This window comes from Enhydra lutris, unplaced genomic scaffold, assembly GCF_002288905.1.
Source record: "Enhydra lutris kenyoni isolate GAN:26980312 unplaced genomic scaffold, ASM228890v2 scaffoldscaffold2, whole genome shotgun sequence".
In the NCBI taxonomy this organism is placed as follows: Eukaryota; Metazoa; Chordata; class Mammalia; order Carnivora; family Mustelidae; genus Enhydra; species Enhydra lutris.
Window position 1 is genome coordinate 18,199,546 of NW_019154086.1, and position 16,155 is coordinate 18,215,700.

The 16,155-nt window shown below is 42.0% G+C and overlaps 1 protein-coding gene across 1 annotated transcript in view; it reads left to right on the forward strand.

Annotated features, from left to right (window-relative positions):
* Window positions 1–16,155, forward strand: part of LOC111149950 (neutral cholesterol ester hydrolase 1) — a 55,439-nt gene that overhangs the window by 33,917 nt on the left and 5,367 nt on the right. Inside the window, exons 2-3 of the mRNA XM_022507224.1 lie at window positions 4,034–4,262; window positions 6,295–6,364. Of these exons, the coding sequence (XP_022362932.1) occupies window positions 4,034–4,262; window positions 6,295–6,364 (299 nt within the window). The remainder of the gene's footprint in view (window positions 1–4,033; window positions 4,263–6,294; window positions 6,365–16,155) is intronic.

The window sequence follows — 16,155 nt, forward strand, 5'->3', positions numbered from 1 at the left end:
AAGAAGAAGAATTAATTCCTTCCTTCTCTGGGCTCCTGCAGCCTTTTGTCTATCTCCCTGACTGCTTGTGTTACTTAGTTCATGGACATGAGCTATTCATTTGCAGCTCTTGTGTCTCATCTGCTCCGGGGAGTGTCTCTTTCTCCCCCCTCAGCCTCCCTGACTTCCTAATTTACATGTTGAGCGAGTTAACAGAAAACAACCCCATTCACAAACATAACAACTAACATGTATATTGATTAAACAAAGAGTACGGCTTCTGCTCTGCTTCCCTTGATTGTTGTTTGTCCTTCCATCTTTGGCCATCATGCCTGGGTAGGGAGCCAGTGGCTCACCTTTTTTGTTGTGTCTGGTTCTACCATGGTGTAGTGAGGACCCTCATCCCTTTCATGTCCTCAGGTAGAATTTCTCCCCTAGATCCTGGAATGGTTATGGGGGCAAGTTTTAAGACTTATATCACTGCCCTAGAGTACTTCAGCTGGTCAATTCTCAACCTATGAGGCTCCGAAAACTTGGCCTGCTTCTCTGTGCTACTGGAGTTTTCCAGCCACTTCTAAGGAGATTTCGGAAAACTTTGTCAACTCAAGAATGTTTTGGGGGGTGGATCTGAATCCCACTTCACAAACTCAAGGATGCAAGAAATAAAATGTCATCTGTATTTTGAGTCTACCTTTTTAAGGTAGAACTTCATGCCCATAAATTTAGGTATTCCCCCTAAGTGCTGTTTACTTTTAGGTTTCAGAGGGTCTTATAAAATGTTGAGGCATAATGAATGGGGAGGCCATCTGGGTACTCATCCTTGGCTCACATCATTGTTCCATGCCGACGTTTGTGTTTGAGTCCTGTGCATTGCCCTGGAGTATCCTTTGTTCTAATTTATAAGAACCCTCAGGTTCATTAGTGCTCTCCTCTATCCTCATTAGACCCTTGAGAGCATATAATGGACCACGGCTAACGGAAAGGTGGTCTCAAGTCCATCTCCAAGACATTCATGCAGCCCTTCCTTGCCACTATTATCCCTTTAGTGGAGTATGGAATCATTCAGCTGCTCCTGCACTAGTGGAAGCCCAAGGAACACTCTGAGGCCATTTGAGGCACCATCGTCTTAAATATATCTTGCAGCCACTCTTCCCTAGGGTCTGGCCTCCTTCCGAGGCTCTGTCTGGGCATGGGGCATATATCTACTGCTTTCAGATTCCTCAGGTTATCTGGGGGTTGCTGTGTCTCAGGGGTCTCTTCCAAAATCAATCCACACATTCCTCATTTCATCTCTACCCTTTGACCTCCCTTCTCCCACTTCTTAGTCTGGAGAATGATCTTCAATTCTAGGAGACTTCTTACTCATCATGTGATCTTCTAAATCAATGCCTATTTTTTAATTCTCCAAAGGATATAGGCTTTGAAAATTAAAAGTATAAACTCACTCCTACTTCTTTGCTATTTGTTCTCATACCCTTTCCCTGAAGTAACAACTACAGAAAGATTCAGATGGGAGGGGAGCAGTGAGAAGAGCTAATATTGGAGAAAAAAGTTAGATAATATTTACAATTTTATCGTGCCACATGATATCACATGCACATGCAAGAGTCATCCCATACTGAATAGGGTCTACCCTACCCTAGCCCTGTAGGTGCTCGGACAGTGAGAAGTGTTATTAACAATAGTAATAGTAAGAGTGGTTGGTGACAGATTACTGTCGGAGTGTCTCTGTTTTCAAATTTTGAAATAATCTTGGCATTTTCTGGAAGGTAACTATTTTTCATTCTCTAATTTATCAGTGCAATTCCAAACATGAGCCCGACTTTATTTTAGCATCTGTTTGACCCTATCTTACTCCTATCTGCTTACCTGTCTTTCCCATTTAAACTGTCCCTTCTTGAGTCAACCCTTCTGCTTCCCCTACAGCATTGTGAGCAATGCTGGTAATTGTTCAGAACTTCCGTTAGTGTGAATGATGGTAAGCTGACGTGGCAGAGGTATTTTGGGAAAAGCACGGACAAACTGAGTCGAGGCTGCATGCACCCAGAGCATGCAGTGCATAAAGGATACCTGAGGTGGACCCTGTGTAAAATGAACAATCTTCTCTAATCTGTCTTGTAATGACAATTCACCTGTTTTACAGCTTTCCTGTAGTCGAAGAAACTCATATATACTTTGTCTTAAGTATTCAGAAATCTTCATTTAACTTTAAAAAAATAGTCCAGAAAGTAACACAGCCAAGCCTGGGATTGCTTTGTTCGCATTCATTATTTCATGCCTATCAAGCTTCTTGTTCTGTGAGAAATGGAATGGATCCTGTGTGTTCTCTGTTAATTGATAACAATATTGACAAGGATTTGTGTGTAAACGCTAGAAATCTTAGTGAATGCAGTGATTCTTAGCTGTGTCCTGGAAGAAATCAATATTCCCCAAGAAAGCTGACATTTTACCATGAAACTCAAATAATGATTGCTGTTTCCCTATTCGCCAAAAACCTTAATTTAATGGTTCAAAGTCTGCGTGTGTGTGAATTTATTTCATAGCACACACATTTATTCATAGCAAGCACACTATTAGTTTTAACTTTTTCAGCAAATTTGGGCAATTGATGGATATAGAAAATGAATTATTTTATTAACATTTATTTGCTGCTTATTTTGCCAAAAACAAATATTAATGAAATTTCTGGAGTAGCTTTTCATGGTTAGATTAATTGCCTGTTGTTTCTGTTTTTCATGAACATGGTCAATATAAATGCAGTGTTTTCCTAGTCTTTTCATGGCTGGGCATACATATACAATAATAATATCTTATATGGGACACTGGGGTAAGGTGCTCTCATGAGCTTGGCTCCCCAGGGGTGAGGGGATCAGAATTACAGCACACCAGTGTGCCCCAGGCCCTTACTGGGAAGCTGTATTATGCTGTATCAAAGACTTTTTATAGTCCTGATTTCTGCTACTAGTAACATTGTTTCCTTGACCTTATGATGGCATTCCCTATTTCACTAATCATCAGTGTTCTATTTCATATTTTCCAGAAGGGCACTGTTACTCTCTACCCTAGGTTGGAGAGCCACTAGGAGATATAGTATCTAAATTCATGCCCCTGTGCCAGGAAAGTTTCCAGTCATTCTTTAACACTCGTGAGCCTCTCTTTTGGACTAGTTCCTGGCTGCCTGATGGATTCCAGTTCTCTGGGTTTGAAACATGACCATTAAGCCTTACAGGGAGGTCAGTTTTATAAGTGTATGCAACAGGAGGACCTTGTATAAGATGTGGAAAGAGGGGAGTACACTCTATAGGGTCTTTGCTGGGTAGATGACTTGGGTCTCTTCTCTCCTTGTTCCTTCTCCAACCAGATAACTTCCTGCAGTCACTTAATGCAGAGCTCAGTGCCCTTGGGTTCAAAGAGGAAGTGATGGCAGAGTGTTTATTCCTTGCACATTTCTATAAAGCTCCTGGTAATGTCTGAGGTGTTCTACTTCTCAACACTGGGGCCAGAGTTCCTGTGCTCCTGGCCTCTCATACACTCATTTCTTTCCTCACTCTCAAAACAACAGACATGCTGTAGTTAAGTAGATAAGCTATAAAACACTTTAAAAATACTTAGAGTAAATATGAAACTTCCATATATTTTATTTGCATCTAAATAAAGTGTTCTTCCTCTATTCTTAGTGTGTTATTAGAACTGTGATGTGCTGATTGAGAGGGGGAAATAAAGGACTAAAACCTAAAATTCACAAGTCCCAGAATTACCACTTAGCCAGCTCAATGCTCACGTTTGTTTAATTTCTAAGTCTTCTTGATAAAATGGGAATGATGGGACCTGTCCAATGTCCCTCTCTGAGCTGATCCAAAAAATACAGTCTCCTGTAGGAAAATACTTTGCAAACGCTTTGCAAACAAATCCAATTTGTTATTGGATTGAAAGTGGCCAGTGAGTCCTAAAGAGTATTGGCAAATGCTTGTAATAATTTAGACACCAGGAGTTGGTGAGGGTATGACAAAGCTGACTCATGTTCTCTCTCTGTGTTCCTTCCCTCGCCCTGCAGAGCAACCTGATACACTCCCTGGGCCTGAGCCATCACCTGCTTGCACTGAATTTTATCATCATTTCTTTTGGCAAGAAAAGCGCGTGGTCATCAGCTCAGGTGAAGGTGACCGACACTGACTTTGACGGGGTGGAAGTCAGAGTGTTTGAGGGCTCCCCGAAGCCAGAAGAGCCTTTGAAACGCGGCATTATCTACATCCACGGAGGAGGCTGGGCTTTGGCCAGTCCAAGTATGTCCTAGTCACCTCCGGGGTTCTGGGGACTGTGGTTGCTCTGAGAGAGATGTGCGATTGAGCTTGACTTCCTTGTTGGGGAAGGAGAGGAGGACCGTTTGATTTGGTTCCCTTGAATAGTCTCAGTTACTGCTATTATCCTAGCAGAATTATTCACAGGGTCTCCTTTTCACACTTGAAAAGGTTCTGTCTTGGATGATTAACTGTATGATTTCCCTACATAAAACTTTTGCCCATTTGTTTATTGCTTGTTAATTTGGGCAGACTTTTTTGAAAATAGGTCCTGTGACCTGAATCATAGGCTAACTTAAGAGAATTGCTGACAGTAGCTTTTGGCACCAAAACAAGTCAAAGTTTCACTGGAACAGAATATGAGGAAATGATCTGCAGCTCTTTTGCTGACTTGTGTTTTGAAGACAATTTTCTATGAAGTAGGACCAGTATTTCAGAATATCCATGTTAACTCATCCGCATTTTACCTGCTTATGAAACCAAATATGAAAATATAAAAGGTATACCAGCATTAAAAGGAAACAATGTTGCAAAATTCAAGAATGTTCTCTTTGGTGTTTGATCCTTTCATGAGCAGAACACATTGAAAATGGCAGGCAGCCAAGTGGAACAGCCTAGCAGAAAGCATACCAAGGAGGTATAGTGTAATTATCACGGAGCTACTTTCTCATCTTCAGCCCAAAGCTACTGGCATCCCCTATGATTTCTGTTTTTTGTTTTTGGGGTTTTTTAAAGTTTTATTCATTTGAGTATACTACACGGGGGCTCGAACTCATGAACCAAGATCAAGAGTCCATTCTCTTCCAACTGAGCCAGCCAGGTACCCTGGCATCCCCTAGGCTTAAAGGTAATGACAACTTGTTTGAGCTTGTTTGGGGGTTTTGTTTATTTGTTTGTTTGTTTTCATATAGACTCCACACCCAATGTGGAGCCTGATGCAGGGCTTGAACTCACCACCCTGAGATCAAGACCTGAGCTGAAATCAATCAAGTGACTGAGCCACTTTTTCTGTGTTTTTATAAATAGTATTTTTTTTAATGTGGCAAAGGCCAAAAAAGCTTAACTTTTTCTAGTAATCCCATTTCATATTCATTATTTATTCTTTTATTTGTGGTTTGGTTCATGTTTTCAACAGATGTTTATGGAGTATGTAGGTTTGTCCAGGACTGAGGGGTTTCCTGGGGTTCAGGACTTCCAATATTCGAACAGTTATGTGCAAACCTGTATCTGTGGTTATCCTAGTGTGTGCTAGGGGATGAGGATACAGAAGTGAATAACAGAAATGATTGCATCTATAGTATTGGACACTTGCCAAGTACAACATCCCACTAGAGGCCAAGAAGTGTAAGTACCAGGAATCACATGGATTACAAATCCACCTGGCCTCGTCTGCATGATTTTGACTGATCACTTCTGCCAGAGGAAGAGCTCAGGCTGGAGATGCTATGCACGTGGTTATGTAGTTATTACAATTGTATTTGTCACTGCATGTCTTTGAATCCTCTTTCTAAGAAATGCTAAGACTTCCCAAAATTCTAGTTTTTATGTGTTGGCTTAAACAGAATATGCTGTTCTTCAAATTGGAAGAATGCAATTGAATTGCAGCAAATGAAAGTATTAAAACAAAAATTTTGTGGTTCCAAGGAGAAAACTGTTTATTTGCTGTGATTTTTGGAAAGGTGTACACTGAAAGAGCTATAAAATTGGAATTAATTTGGTGTCTTTCATATAGTTTCTTATGAAATAAATGTCTAGTTACTTAAAAACACATTCAAAGGTAATCTAATGTGGATTTCCTGTTATTTTATACCAATTACATTTTATCAGAAACCAGATTTTGTATTTGCTTCTGTATATGTAACCCTATAAATGAGACATAGGTTCACATTTGCTTTTTATTATTTTTATTATGAATAACTTAAGTCCAAGTCTAAAAGCAATCCACAATGAGCAGAATTTAAAAATGGACATTATTAAATAAGTTGTTTAATACTGATTGTTCCTTTGTCTCTTTTAGAAATCCGGTATTATGATGAGCTCTGTACAGCAATGGCTGAAGAATTGAATGCTGTCATTGTCTCCATTGAGTAAGTTAATAATCCTAATCATAGAGGGGCACCTGGGTGGCTCAGTGGGTTGAGTGTGCTGGGCGTGGAACCTGCTTAAGATCTCTCTCCCTCTTCTCCCACACCCGTCTACCGATTCCCCCACTACCCCACCGCACCACTACCCGCCTCCCCGTGCTTACTCTTTCTCAAAAAGAAATACGGGATGCCTGAGTGGTTCGGTCAGTTAAGCGTCTGCCTTTGGCTCCTGTCATGATTTCAGGGTCCTGAGATGGAGTCCTGAGTCTGGCTCCTTGCTCAGTGGGGAGGCTGCTTCTCCCTCTGCCCCTCCCCCTGCTCATGCTCTCTCACTCTCTCATATAATGATTCTGATACAACTTGCAATTTATTTTTAAAATTTTTAAATTTTTATTATTTTTTTTAAAGACTTTATTTATTTATTTGACAGAGAGAGATCTCAAGTAGGCAGAGAGGCAGGCAGAGAGAAAGAGAGGAGGAAGCAGGATCCCCGCTGAGCAGAAAGCCCTATACAGGGCTCGATCCCAGGACTCTGAGATCATGACCTGAGCCTAAGGCAGAGGCTTTAACCCACTGAGCCACCCAGGCGCCCCCAACTTGCAATTTCTTGAACTAGCTTTCTGACACCTTGAATTATCTTTTTATCTTAGTTTTAAAAATTTCTGGAAAAGGAATTAACTGAAACAGAAAAATATGCAGTTATCTACAGCAACTAATTTTGTTTACTGCCTTTTAAAATTAAAAAACCGGGCACCTGGGTGGGGAGGGGCTCAGTCATTAAGTGTCTGCCTTCATCTGGGGTCGTGATCCCAGGGTCCTGTGATGGAGCCCCTCATCAGGCTCCCTGCTCTTCAGAAGGATCAGGCTCCCTGCTCAGTGGAAGCCTACTTCTCCCTCTCCCACTTCCCCTGCTTGTATTTCCTCTCTCACTGTCTCTCTTTCTCTCTGTCAAATAAATAAATTCTTTAAAAAATAAAAAAATTTTGGGGCGCCTGAGTGGCTCAGTGGGTTAAGCCTCTGCCTTCGGCTCAGGTCATGATCTCAGGGTCCTGAGATCGAGCCCTGCATCAGGCTCTCTGTTCAGCAGTGAGCCTGCTTCCTCCTCTCTCTGCCTGCCTCTCTACCTACTTGTGATCTCTCTCTCTCTCTCTGTCAAATAAAGAAATAAAATCTAAAAATAAATAAATAAATAAATAAATAATTAAAAATTTTTAAAAATAAGTAAAATTTAAAAACCAACCCAGAGTTAGAAAAGTCATTCCCCTAGAGTTCCGTTCTATAACTCAGACCTTGTAAATAGAGTGTGTTTAACAAATCTCAGTCATCATTACTAATGGTATTAAGAAGAATATGAGTAAAAATTACTACAGTGGTGGTGATGTCAGAAATACAAAATCCTGCTGCCTCTTCCGTGGCAGGCATTGTGCGGATGCTGGTACAATACATTGTCTCTCCTCCTTCAGATCCTAATTCAAATATCATCTTCCTGTTTCATTTTTCTTCAAAACTGTCCTCAACCTCTGACAGACCATATATTTGACTTATTACGTATTTATGGTACTGGGTTGAAATAGACAAAGTAAGTTCCACAGAAACAGAAATTTTCGGGATTTTGGCCTGTTTTGTTCATTGTTAATCACTGGCACCTGGGAACATCCCTGGCAGATAGTGAGCGTTCAACCAGTATTTATGGAACGAATGAATAGGAATCTTTCTTAATTCTCATATCAACCTTTCAAGATAAATGTTTTGATATTTTTCTCTTAGAGGAGGAAATGAGGTCACAAAGCTAGCCAGTTATATAACTAGAGTGAGGCATTAAGCCCATGTCCTGAGGCCCCTATACTTTTTTGACCCAGTGTCCAGCCAGTACTGAAGGACGCTGATAATGCCAAGTATCCACGCTGGAGCTTAACTGGCTCTCCTCTTCCCACTGCGTCCTCTCTGCCCGCTGTTCTTCTGCTCATGGCTCATCCTGTCTGTGCCCCTGCTTCAGGCTGGAGATGTAAGGGAATCCTTTCTTCTGTAGTCTCTCGGAAGGGCTGGTCTCCCAAGTCATCTGGGCAGCGGTGACCCTTGAACGAAAGACTTAGAGTCACACAGAGCAGGGCTGCAGCAGCCTCCTGAGCAGATTTGCCTCCCAGACAGCTCTGGACAGCTCCTGGCCGGCCCTGGCCTCTCCACTGGCCTCCCAGATCGCCAAAGGGCCCGCGGTGCAGTTTTGTAACGCAGGAAACTTCAACCAGAAGGCCGGCATCTAGACTGGGCAGCCGGCCAGGACAGCAGGGTCTGCTGAAGTAGCTGGGCTCCATTGTGGAGCAAGGTCCCACAGCTCAGAGCTGTGGAACCAGCCTCCAAGACCTTCCAGTTGTTTCCTGCGTGGTTGCGGCTTCTCACAGGCCTGAGGACAGGAAGGACACTGTGCTGGCTTTACTTGGCACCTTGGGGAGTCTCCATACGGGCCTTACCATCCCGGGCTTCAATGTAAGCAGTGGGCAGCGTGTCTAAATTCTTCCTGTATGCCTGTCTCCACCTTGAGCATCTGTCTCAAGTAAAATAGGTGTTAAGACTAGGCTTCTCACACAACATGTAAGGATGGATAGGATGATTTTAAGAAGATTTCTTTTAAATATGGAAGGGACTGCTTTCGTCTTAACTTTCCATTCTGCCCCATCTCTGTGGTATGGTACCCCTAAGTTTATCACTGGGACATATCACCGTGGTAGGCAAGTACCATTTCCCAAGACCACCTGACCTCAGCCACATCATTTAATGTCATGTGCTAACTGGACTGAGGAGTCTGCCCTGTGTGTCTAGAATGTGAGCTATTGGGAAGAGGAATCCTGTCTTCTGTCCTCCAGTTCCCATCACCCAATACAAGACTTAGAAGAAGTATGCTAAGTAAACATACTTTGAGTTAGGTTAAGGACTGCTGAGAACTGTCATGAGAGTCAGTCTGGACAGTTGAGCTAAAAGGGCTTCAGATACGCTAAAGCACTAGACAGTTTGGGAGGATTAGTACTCTAGCCCATAGAACTGGATGGTCCAACTGACAAATTTATTTATCAACATGTGTGTAGAGCTCACAGCACTCGTCTTTGCAGAAATCAAGAGCTAAGGTGGTTAGAATCCAGGCAAGTGGAGGGGGAGAGGAACCATGAAAGACTGTGAACACTGAGAAACAAACTGAGGGTTTTGGAGGGGCGGGGGGTGCGGGGGTTGGTAAGCCTCGGGATGGGTATTAAGGAGGGCATGGATTGCATGGAGTACTGGGTATGGTGCATAAACAGTGAATCTTGTAACACTGAAAAAATTAAATTAAATTAAAAAAAAAAAAAGAATCCAGGCTAGCTAGCCCATGAAGAGCCACATAACCCGTGCTATAGTTGAGGCAGAGCCAACATCATGGGATCCTGTTTCTCTTGGAAAGTATACTCAGAGGTCTAATTTGGGAACATTACTGCTCATCTCTTTCCCCTTTCATTTATTCCAGAAATATTTATTGAATTTCTGTTATGTGCCGGTTACTATGTTACACTCTGCTGACATCACAGCGTGAGACAGACCTAATTCCTGCCCTCATGGAGTTTACAGTCTAGATGAGAAAATAAACAATGAACGAGTAATGCTAAATTGTGATAAGTGAGGTGAAGTAGAAGGCTACGTAGTACAGAGGCATCAAATAGGTAAGAGCTTACCTAGTTTGAAGGGTCAGAAAATTCATGTCTTAAAGAAAGTGGTGTTTGCATTGAGCTCCTAAGAATGAGCAGAATCTAGTTAGACAAAATGGGTTGGTCATGGGAGTCCAGTGAGTGTAATGAAAGTGCTTGGAGGAAGGGGAGAAAGCAGAGAGCACTAAGGGAACGAAACATGAGAGAAGATAGTTGAAGAAGTTTCTGGTGATAACTAAGGAAAATAGGAAAGAGACGGAGATAATCTTGAGGCTCTTAGGAGGATGATAGACCCTTGGTTCTCCTGGAATCCTACCTTCTAGCAGGGAGCTGTGTGGAGATAATTGCTCCTTATCCATGAGGCCCACAGCAGTGGGTGGTGGTGGCTTGGCTTAGCTTCCTATAGGATATGGCCCTGGGGAGGGTTACGGCCTGAGGAAGCTGGTAGGCAAGGGCTGGGGTCAGCCCCAGTAATGGAATCACTCCCACGCAGCCAGTACCAGGAGCTGGCACGCCTCCATCCTTGTTGCTGTCTCACGCACAGTTCTGGGGACAGACCCAGCAACTAAGGTTGACAAAGGTCTCAAGTTCTCAAACTAGGCCATGCTCTGCTCAGTTGCTTTTATGACACCATGCTGTTTTTACGTATTAACTGCCCAACAAGTATTTGTTAAGTAAATGCAAAAGTTCATCTAATGTTCCCTAAGATACATGGACGTGTCCTCATTTATATAATCTAAGAAGGCTCTATTTTGTATCCACAAACCTATTTTCATAAATTTTAATGCAGTTTAGCTGTAACATTGTACCTTTTTACATGTAGCTTATATAATAAGACACAGTCCTGGAACCATAAGACATAATAGGAAAAGAAGATTTCTTTTTTTTTTTTTTTTAAGATTAAATGCAAGATAATAGCAAAGTAGGCATGTTGGATTTTATTAAATTCTATTTAATAGATCTACTTAATTCTATAATTAAGTTCTACAAGGCATTTACGTTGCTTTTTAGGGTATGGAAAATGTGTTTTGCTTTTAATTAAATCCTTACTACACTCAAACTCTCTATTTTATGTAGATGGAGATCTAGTCCCATTCTACCAAATGTCAGGTGGTCTTGTGCACAGAGCCCTTAAAACTTTACAGAGCCGTAAAGAATGTTGCTAAAGTAGATGGAAGAGAAGCTGAAGAACTTTCCTGCGTTTGCTGCTAACATAGCTATAAGCAATGGGATTTTTAGGTTTCTGATTTATTTATTTATTTTTTATTTTTTTAAAGATTTTATTTATTTGACAGAGAGAGACACAGCGAGAGAGGGAACACAAGCAGGGGGAGTAGGAGAGGGGGAAGCAGGCTTCCTGCTGAGCAGGGAGCCCAGCGTGGGGCTCGATCCCAAGACCCCAGGATCATACCTGAGCAGAAGGCAGAAGCTCAAGGACTGAGACACCCAGATGCCCCCCTTCTGTTGGTTTTAATTCACAAAATTAGATGAGTGCAAGCTGACAAATTCACAGAGCTTTTAGCAGGCCCAACACAACACGCATTTCAGCAAACAGTTGTAGGAATAAGGTCCCCAGAAAAACACAGAGTGAATGGTGACCCAGCTGTGACTTTCTCTCCATGCCTTTTTCTGCTCTTCTTCTGAGTCCTGAGCTGAGAAATCTTTGTGCATCCCTCCTACCTGGGCAGCCCTGGAAGGTGGGCAGACCAAATTCCTAAGCATCCTCCCCCAGTAAGGAAAGATTTGCTGAAAACTTAGAGCCAACTAAAGCAAATCTAAAGGCCCACATCACAAATAATTTAAAACTAGAGAAAGCTAGTGTTGTGCTTCTTTTAAGAAGTAGCTTGTTTTATTTTCTTCCCTGTCATCGACTAATGAATCTCTCCTTTTTACACATATTCAGCTAATGTCTTCCCAGCTCTGTTTTCTAGTAATATGAAAAATCCATTGGCCTCTCTCCTGTGGTTTGGGTCTTCAAGAATTTCAGGGGAGCGGCAGGTGGGAGGACAAGGGGGACAGTCAGAGCTTTTACAAAAAGTCTGTGTTGCAGCTTCAGAGAGCACCTGTGACTGCGAAGTACAGTGAGGGTGTGCAGCTCAGTCCCACCCACACCTGAGCTCTGGGAAGCTATGTTTAGCTCCTGAAGTCACACAAAGAAAGGAGGCCAGGAGGAGGAGGCAGCAAGCCGCCTTGGGCTTCCAGAACCACTGGAGAGTGCTCTGACTCTGGGTCTACCCTTGACGTTAAAGACAAGATTTGCATCTGAATGGGAGGAGGCTGTTTAGATCCACACCTAGAGTCGGGGAGATCCCCGCTGTGTACTAAAGAAGTCTCCCAAAGTCTTCAACTGTGCTCCGAGAATTACTACTTCATTTACACCCATCCCAGTGAATCGCAGTTGTAGACTCAGTCACTCCTAGGATTTTGGAAAAGCACCTTGACCTCTGTCCTTTCTCTTGAATGCCCTTCTTACCCAATGGGCTAAGCCTTCGCTAATCTCATCTCTCCTTTGCTGAATGACTACGGTCAAACTCTAGTATGTGGACTTTTCCTCCACTAGTAGAGGAAATAGAGGTGTCCTCGATGTCAGAGAGACTGTCAGAGATGTCAGAGAGATTTCAGAGACTACTGTCAGAGAGACTTTGAGGGCTCCAAGGAAGGAGAGTGACTTTTCCTGGGCTCTCCAAAGGTTTCACGGAAGAAGCAGAAGAAGCAGCATTTGAGATGAGACTTACACGACAGGCACTTTGGATGAAGACTTCCTGGGGAAGGGCACGGAAGATGGAGAGACCAAAGCACTGGGAATGGGAACAGGGAAATGTGTTCAGAGAACAGTGGCAGTTTGGCTGGACTCAGTGATATTTCCAAATCTTGACTGTGCCTTAGAATTATTGGGGGAATTTCCCTTCAAATACAGATATGCAAGGCTCCACCCCAATTGGAATGTTCTGTAGAGGGGCTCAAACCTCTCTGTGTTTTTGTAAAGCTCCCAAGATTATCCTGAGGTGCACACAGAGTTGAGAAACTCGGAGCTATGCATAGAATGCAAGTAGAGTTCCTGGGGATATGCCCAGAGAGTGGGTGGGTTAGGAACAATTTCTTTTTTTATGTTTCTAAAGCCATATGGCTTATTACTTTTCTCACCACAGAAAGTGCTCTGTGACATATTTTATATGTAAAAGGTATAAAATTTTGTGTGGAAGGAAGAAAAGTATGTTATTAAAGATGTACCATGTTCCAGGCACCGTGACAGTAGGTGGTTTGTTTTGCAAGAATATTGCAAAACCATGGAAATCATGAGACATGCTCTGGGATGTCAGAAATCTGTAGTTTTAAGAGTTTCTTGGTTTGGTGAGGTAATGAGAAAGCACACGTACCCATGCACATTGACAAGGCTGTGAGTTTTGAAGAAGGAGAATATTTTCCAAGGCAGGGGTCACACGTGGGTTTGGAAGTCAGTGGTCAATTCACTGCACAGCTTTGCCATGTACCAGCTGTCATAGACAAGTCACGCATCCTCTTTGAGCCTCACGTTCTCATTCTTTTTTTTTTTTTTAAGATTTTATTTAGTTATTACACACAGAGAGACAGTGAGAGAGAGGGGACACAAGCACAAGGGAGCTGGAGAGGGAGAAGACTCCCCGCTGAGTGGAGTGCTCCATATGGGGCTCCATCCCAGGATGCTGGGATCAAGACAGGAGGGGAAGGCAGAGGCTTAACAACTGAGCCATCCAGGCACCCCTCACATTCTCATTCTTAAACCCAGAGGTTTGCCCTGCGATTTGAGCGAAACATACCTGCAGAGTACTTGGCCGGGTGCCTCACCTAGCAGGAGTTAGATAATTTTTATAGAGAGTATGCGTTTATTAAATTGATTAAGCTTCATTCCCGAGTTCACAACCAAATTTTGCTAGAAGGAGGTGTGGTCCATAACAGATAGGCAGAAGCCCACTCTGCAGAGTCATCTGTCCCCGCAGTGAGTTGGGCAAATTAAGACCATATTTGCCACAAATTCATCAGGTGCTTTAACTCAAGATCTATCATTTTAAAATTTTAAAAAGTCAGAATCCTCTTTTCATACTTTGCAGGAATGTATCTTTAAACAAAAGGATCAGGTAAATAGATATATACTTGCTTTCTTTGGCTCTGGCACTCATTAGTTTTCTCCTGACTCCAAGTTTTCTGTGTCTACAAAAATATTAGAGCACTCTTGCTCTACTTCTCAGGTCCATTTCAAGTTACTTCAAAGGCTTATCTTACACTAGGTGACCTCCGAAGTATATAGTTTCACTCTATTTTCCAATCTATGAAAATTGTGTCCCTTATTGAATAAAACTAGAGAAAGTTTCCAGCTCAAATAAAGATAGGAGGGACTAGAAGACAAAGGTTTAAGAGTACCAGGAAGACTCAGATTATGACCTGTTTGTCTTTCATTTACTTTGTTATCTGAGCCAATTATTAATAGGCTGGTAAGATTGAGGCAATAGCAAGATTGAGGCAATAGCCAAGGTTTTTTTTAAGAGTACAGATTTCCCTTGATTCAAAGTCACTAAGACCTTTTGGGTAAAAACACCTGAAGGTTCAATTCGTATGTGTGTACTGGTAGAATATGTTCTGACATCCTGGCTACCTGGAAAACAGTTTATCGTGATATATGGAATCTTGCTGAGACAGAATAGCCTTTATTGTCACAACTTGAGTCATGAAGTGCATTTGTTTTTATTTCATTGAAAGAATTAAGAATCCAGCTTGGGGGCGCCTGGGTGACTTAGCCGGTTAAACGTCTGCCTCCAGCCCAAGTCATCATCCCTGGGTTCTGGGTCAGGCTACCTGTAGAGGGCGTCCCTGAAGGGAGCCTACTTCTCTTTCCTCTCCGACCGCCTGCTTTTTCACTTTCTCTCTCACTATCTCTGTCGCTATCTCTCAAATAAATAGATAAAATCTTAAAAAAAAAAAAATTCAGCTTGGTAAAACTGAAGTTCAAAAATTGAGATCTTGTGCTAGAATTGGGGGTAAATGGAATCATGTGAGATGGCGCCATCTAGTGGACAAAATGTTGTACTCCTACTCCTTTCATTAACCAATAGTAGTAGTACATACAGCAGCTGCCCTAGGACACAACGGAATTCAAAGGGAGAAAAACCATTTAGGATGATTAATTGATCCACAGATGGAAAAATAAAAAAGTCAGAAAAATCATTTTGTCGTTATAAGGCAACCACTAAGGGAATTTTTTTTTATCGTATTTAGAATTTTCAAAATGCTGTCATTCTTGAGTAACCAGATCAATGTTCACTAGTTCTTGTAGTATTTCACAAATATTTGTCCACTTGATTGTATCTGTACTGAATGTCAAAATATTTAATTAAATAGCTGGATTCTAGATGGGGGAAAATTAGTTTCTGAGAATAAGTATGTTAGTTATAAAATGGTAATTACAAGACCTGAGTTCTTAATATCGTTAATTAAGTAATTGGTTTCTATCCCACCTTGTTTTTATCTGTGTTTGACTTATTTTACAAATAATGTAACTTGCAGGTGCCTCAGTTTCTTTTGTCTGCAAAAGGAAGGTACATGAGTATTGAAAAAGGTTTTACTGGATGGATGGTTATGTGCCTGGCACATTGATGGATACTAGGAACACAGTGATGAATAAAACAAAGAACACATTGTTTAGAGGAAGTCCATAAAGAAATCATTTTATGATGAGGCAGAAAGAACAGTAATATATCCCAGCACATAGAAGTATCAAGGAGTGGTACCCACCTCAGCCCCAGAAGCGAGTAGAGTTTTAGTCCAGAAACTCTACCTGGAGGAGTCCAAACCCTTGGGTAAGGCTTAAAGGATGAGTGAGAATTAATAAGGAAAGAAGGAGATTGAGAGGATCCTCCAGGTCGAGGTTATCAGCAAATACGGATTTGTAAGATGATATTATGGGTAGGGCATTTGACGAAACTGGGTTCTTTGGAACTGTTAAGAGCATAGGAATCCTACAAAGTATACAGAGTAGGATCCCAAAGGGACTCTGATATTACAAAGTGGAGTGATAGGAGAAGCCTCAGAAGTGTCCCAGAGGGCTTGTCTTCTGTCTTGCAGACCTGGCTTCCTCTTTGCTGGTTGGCA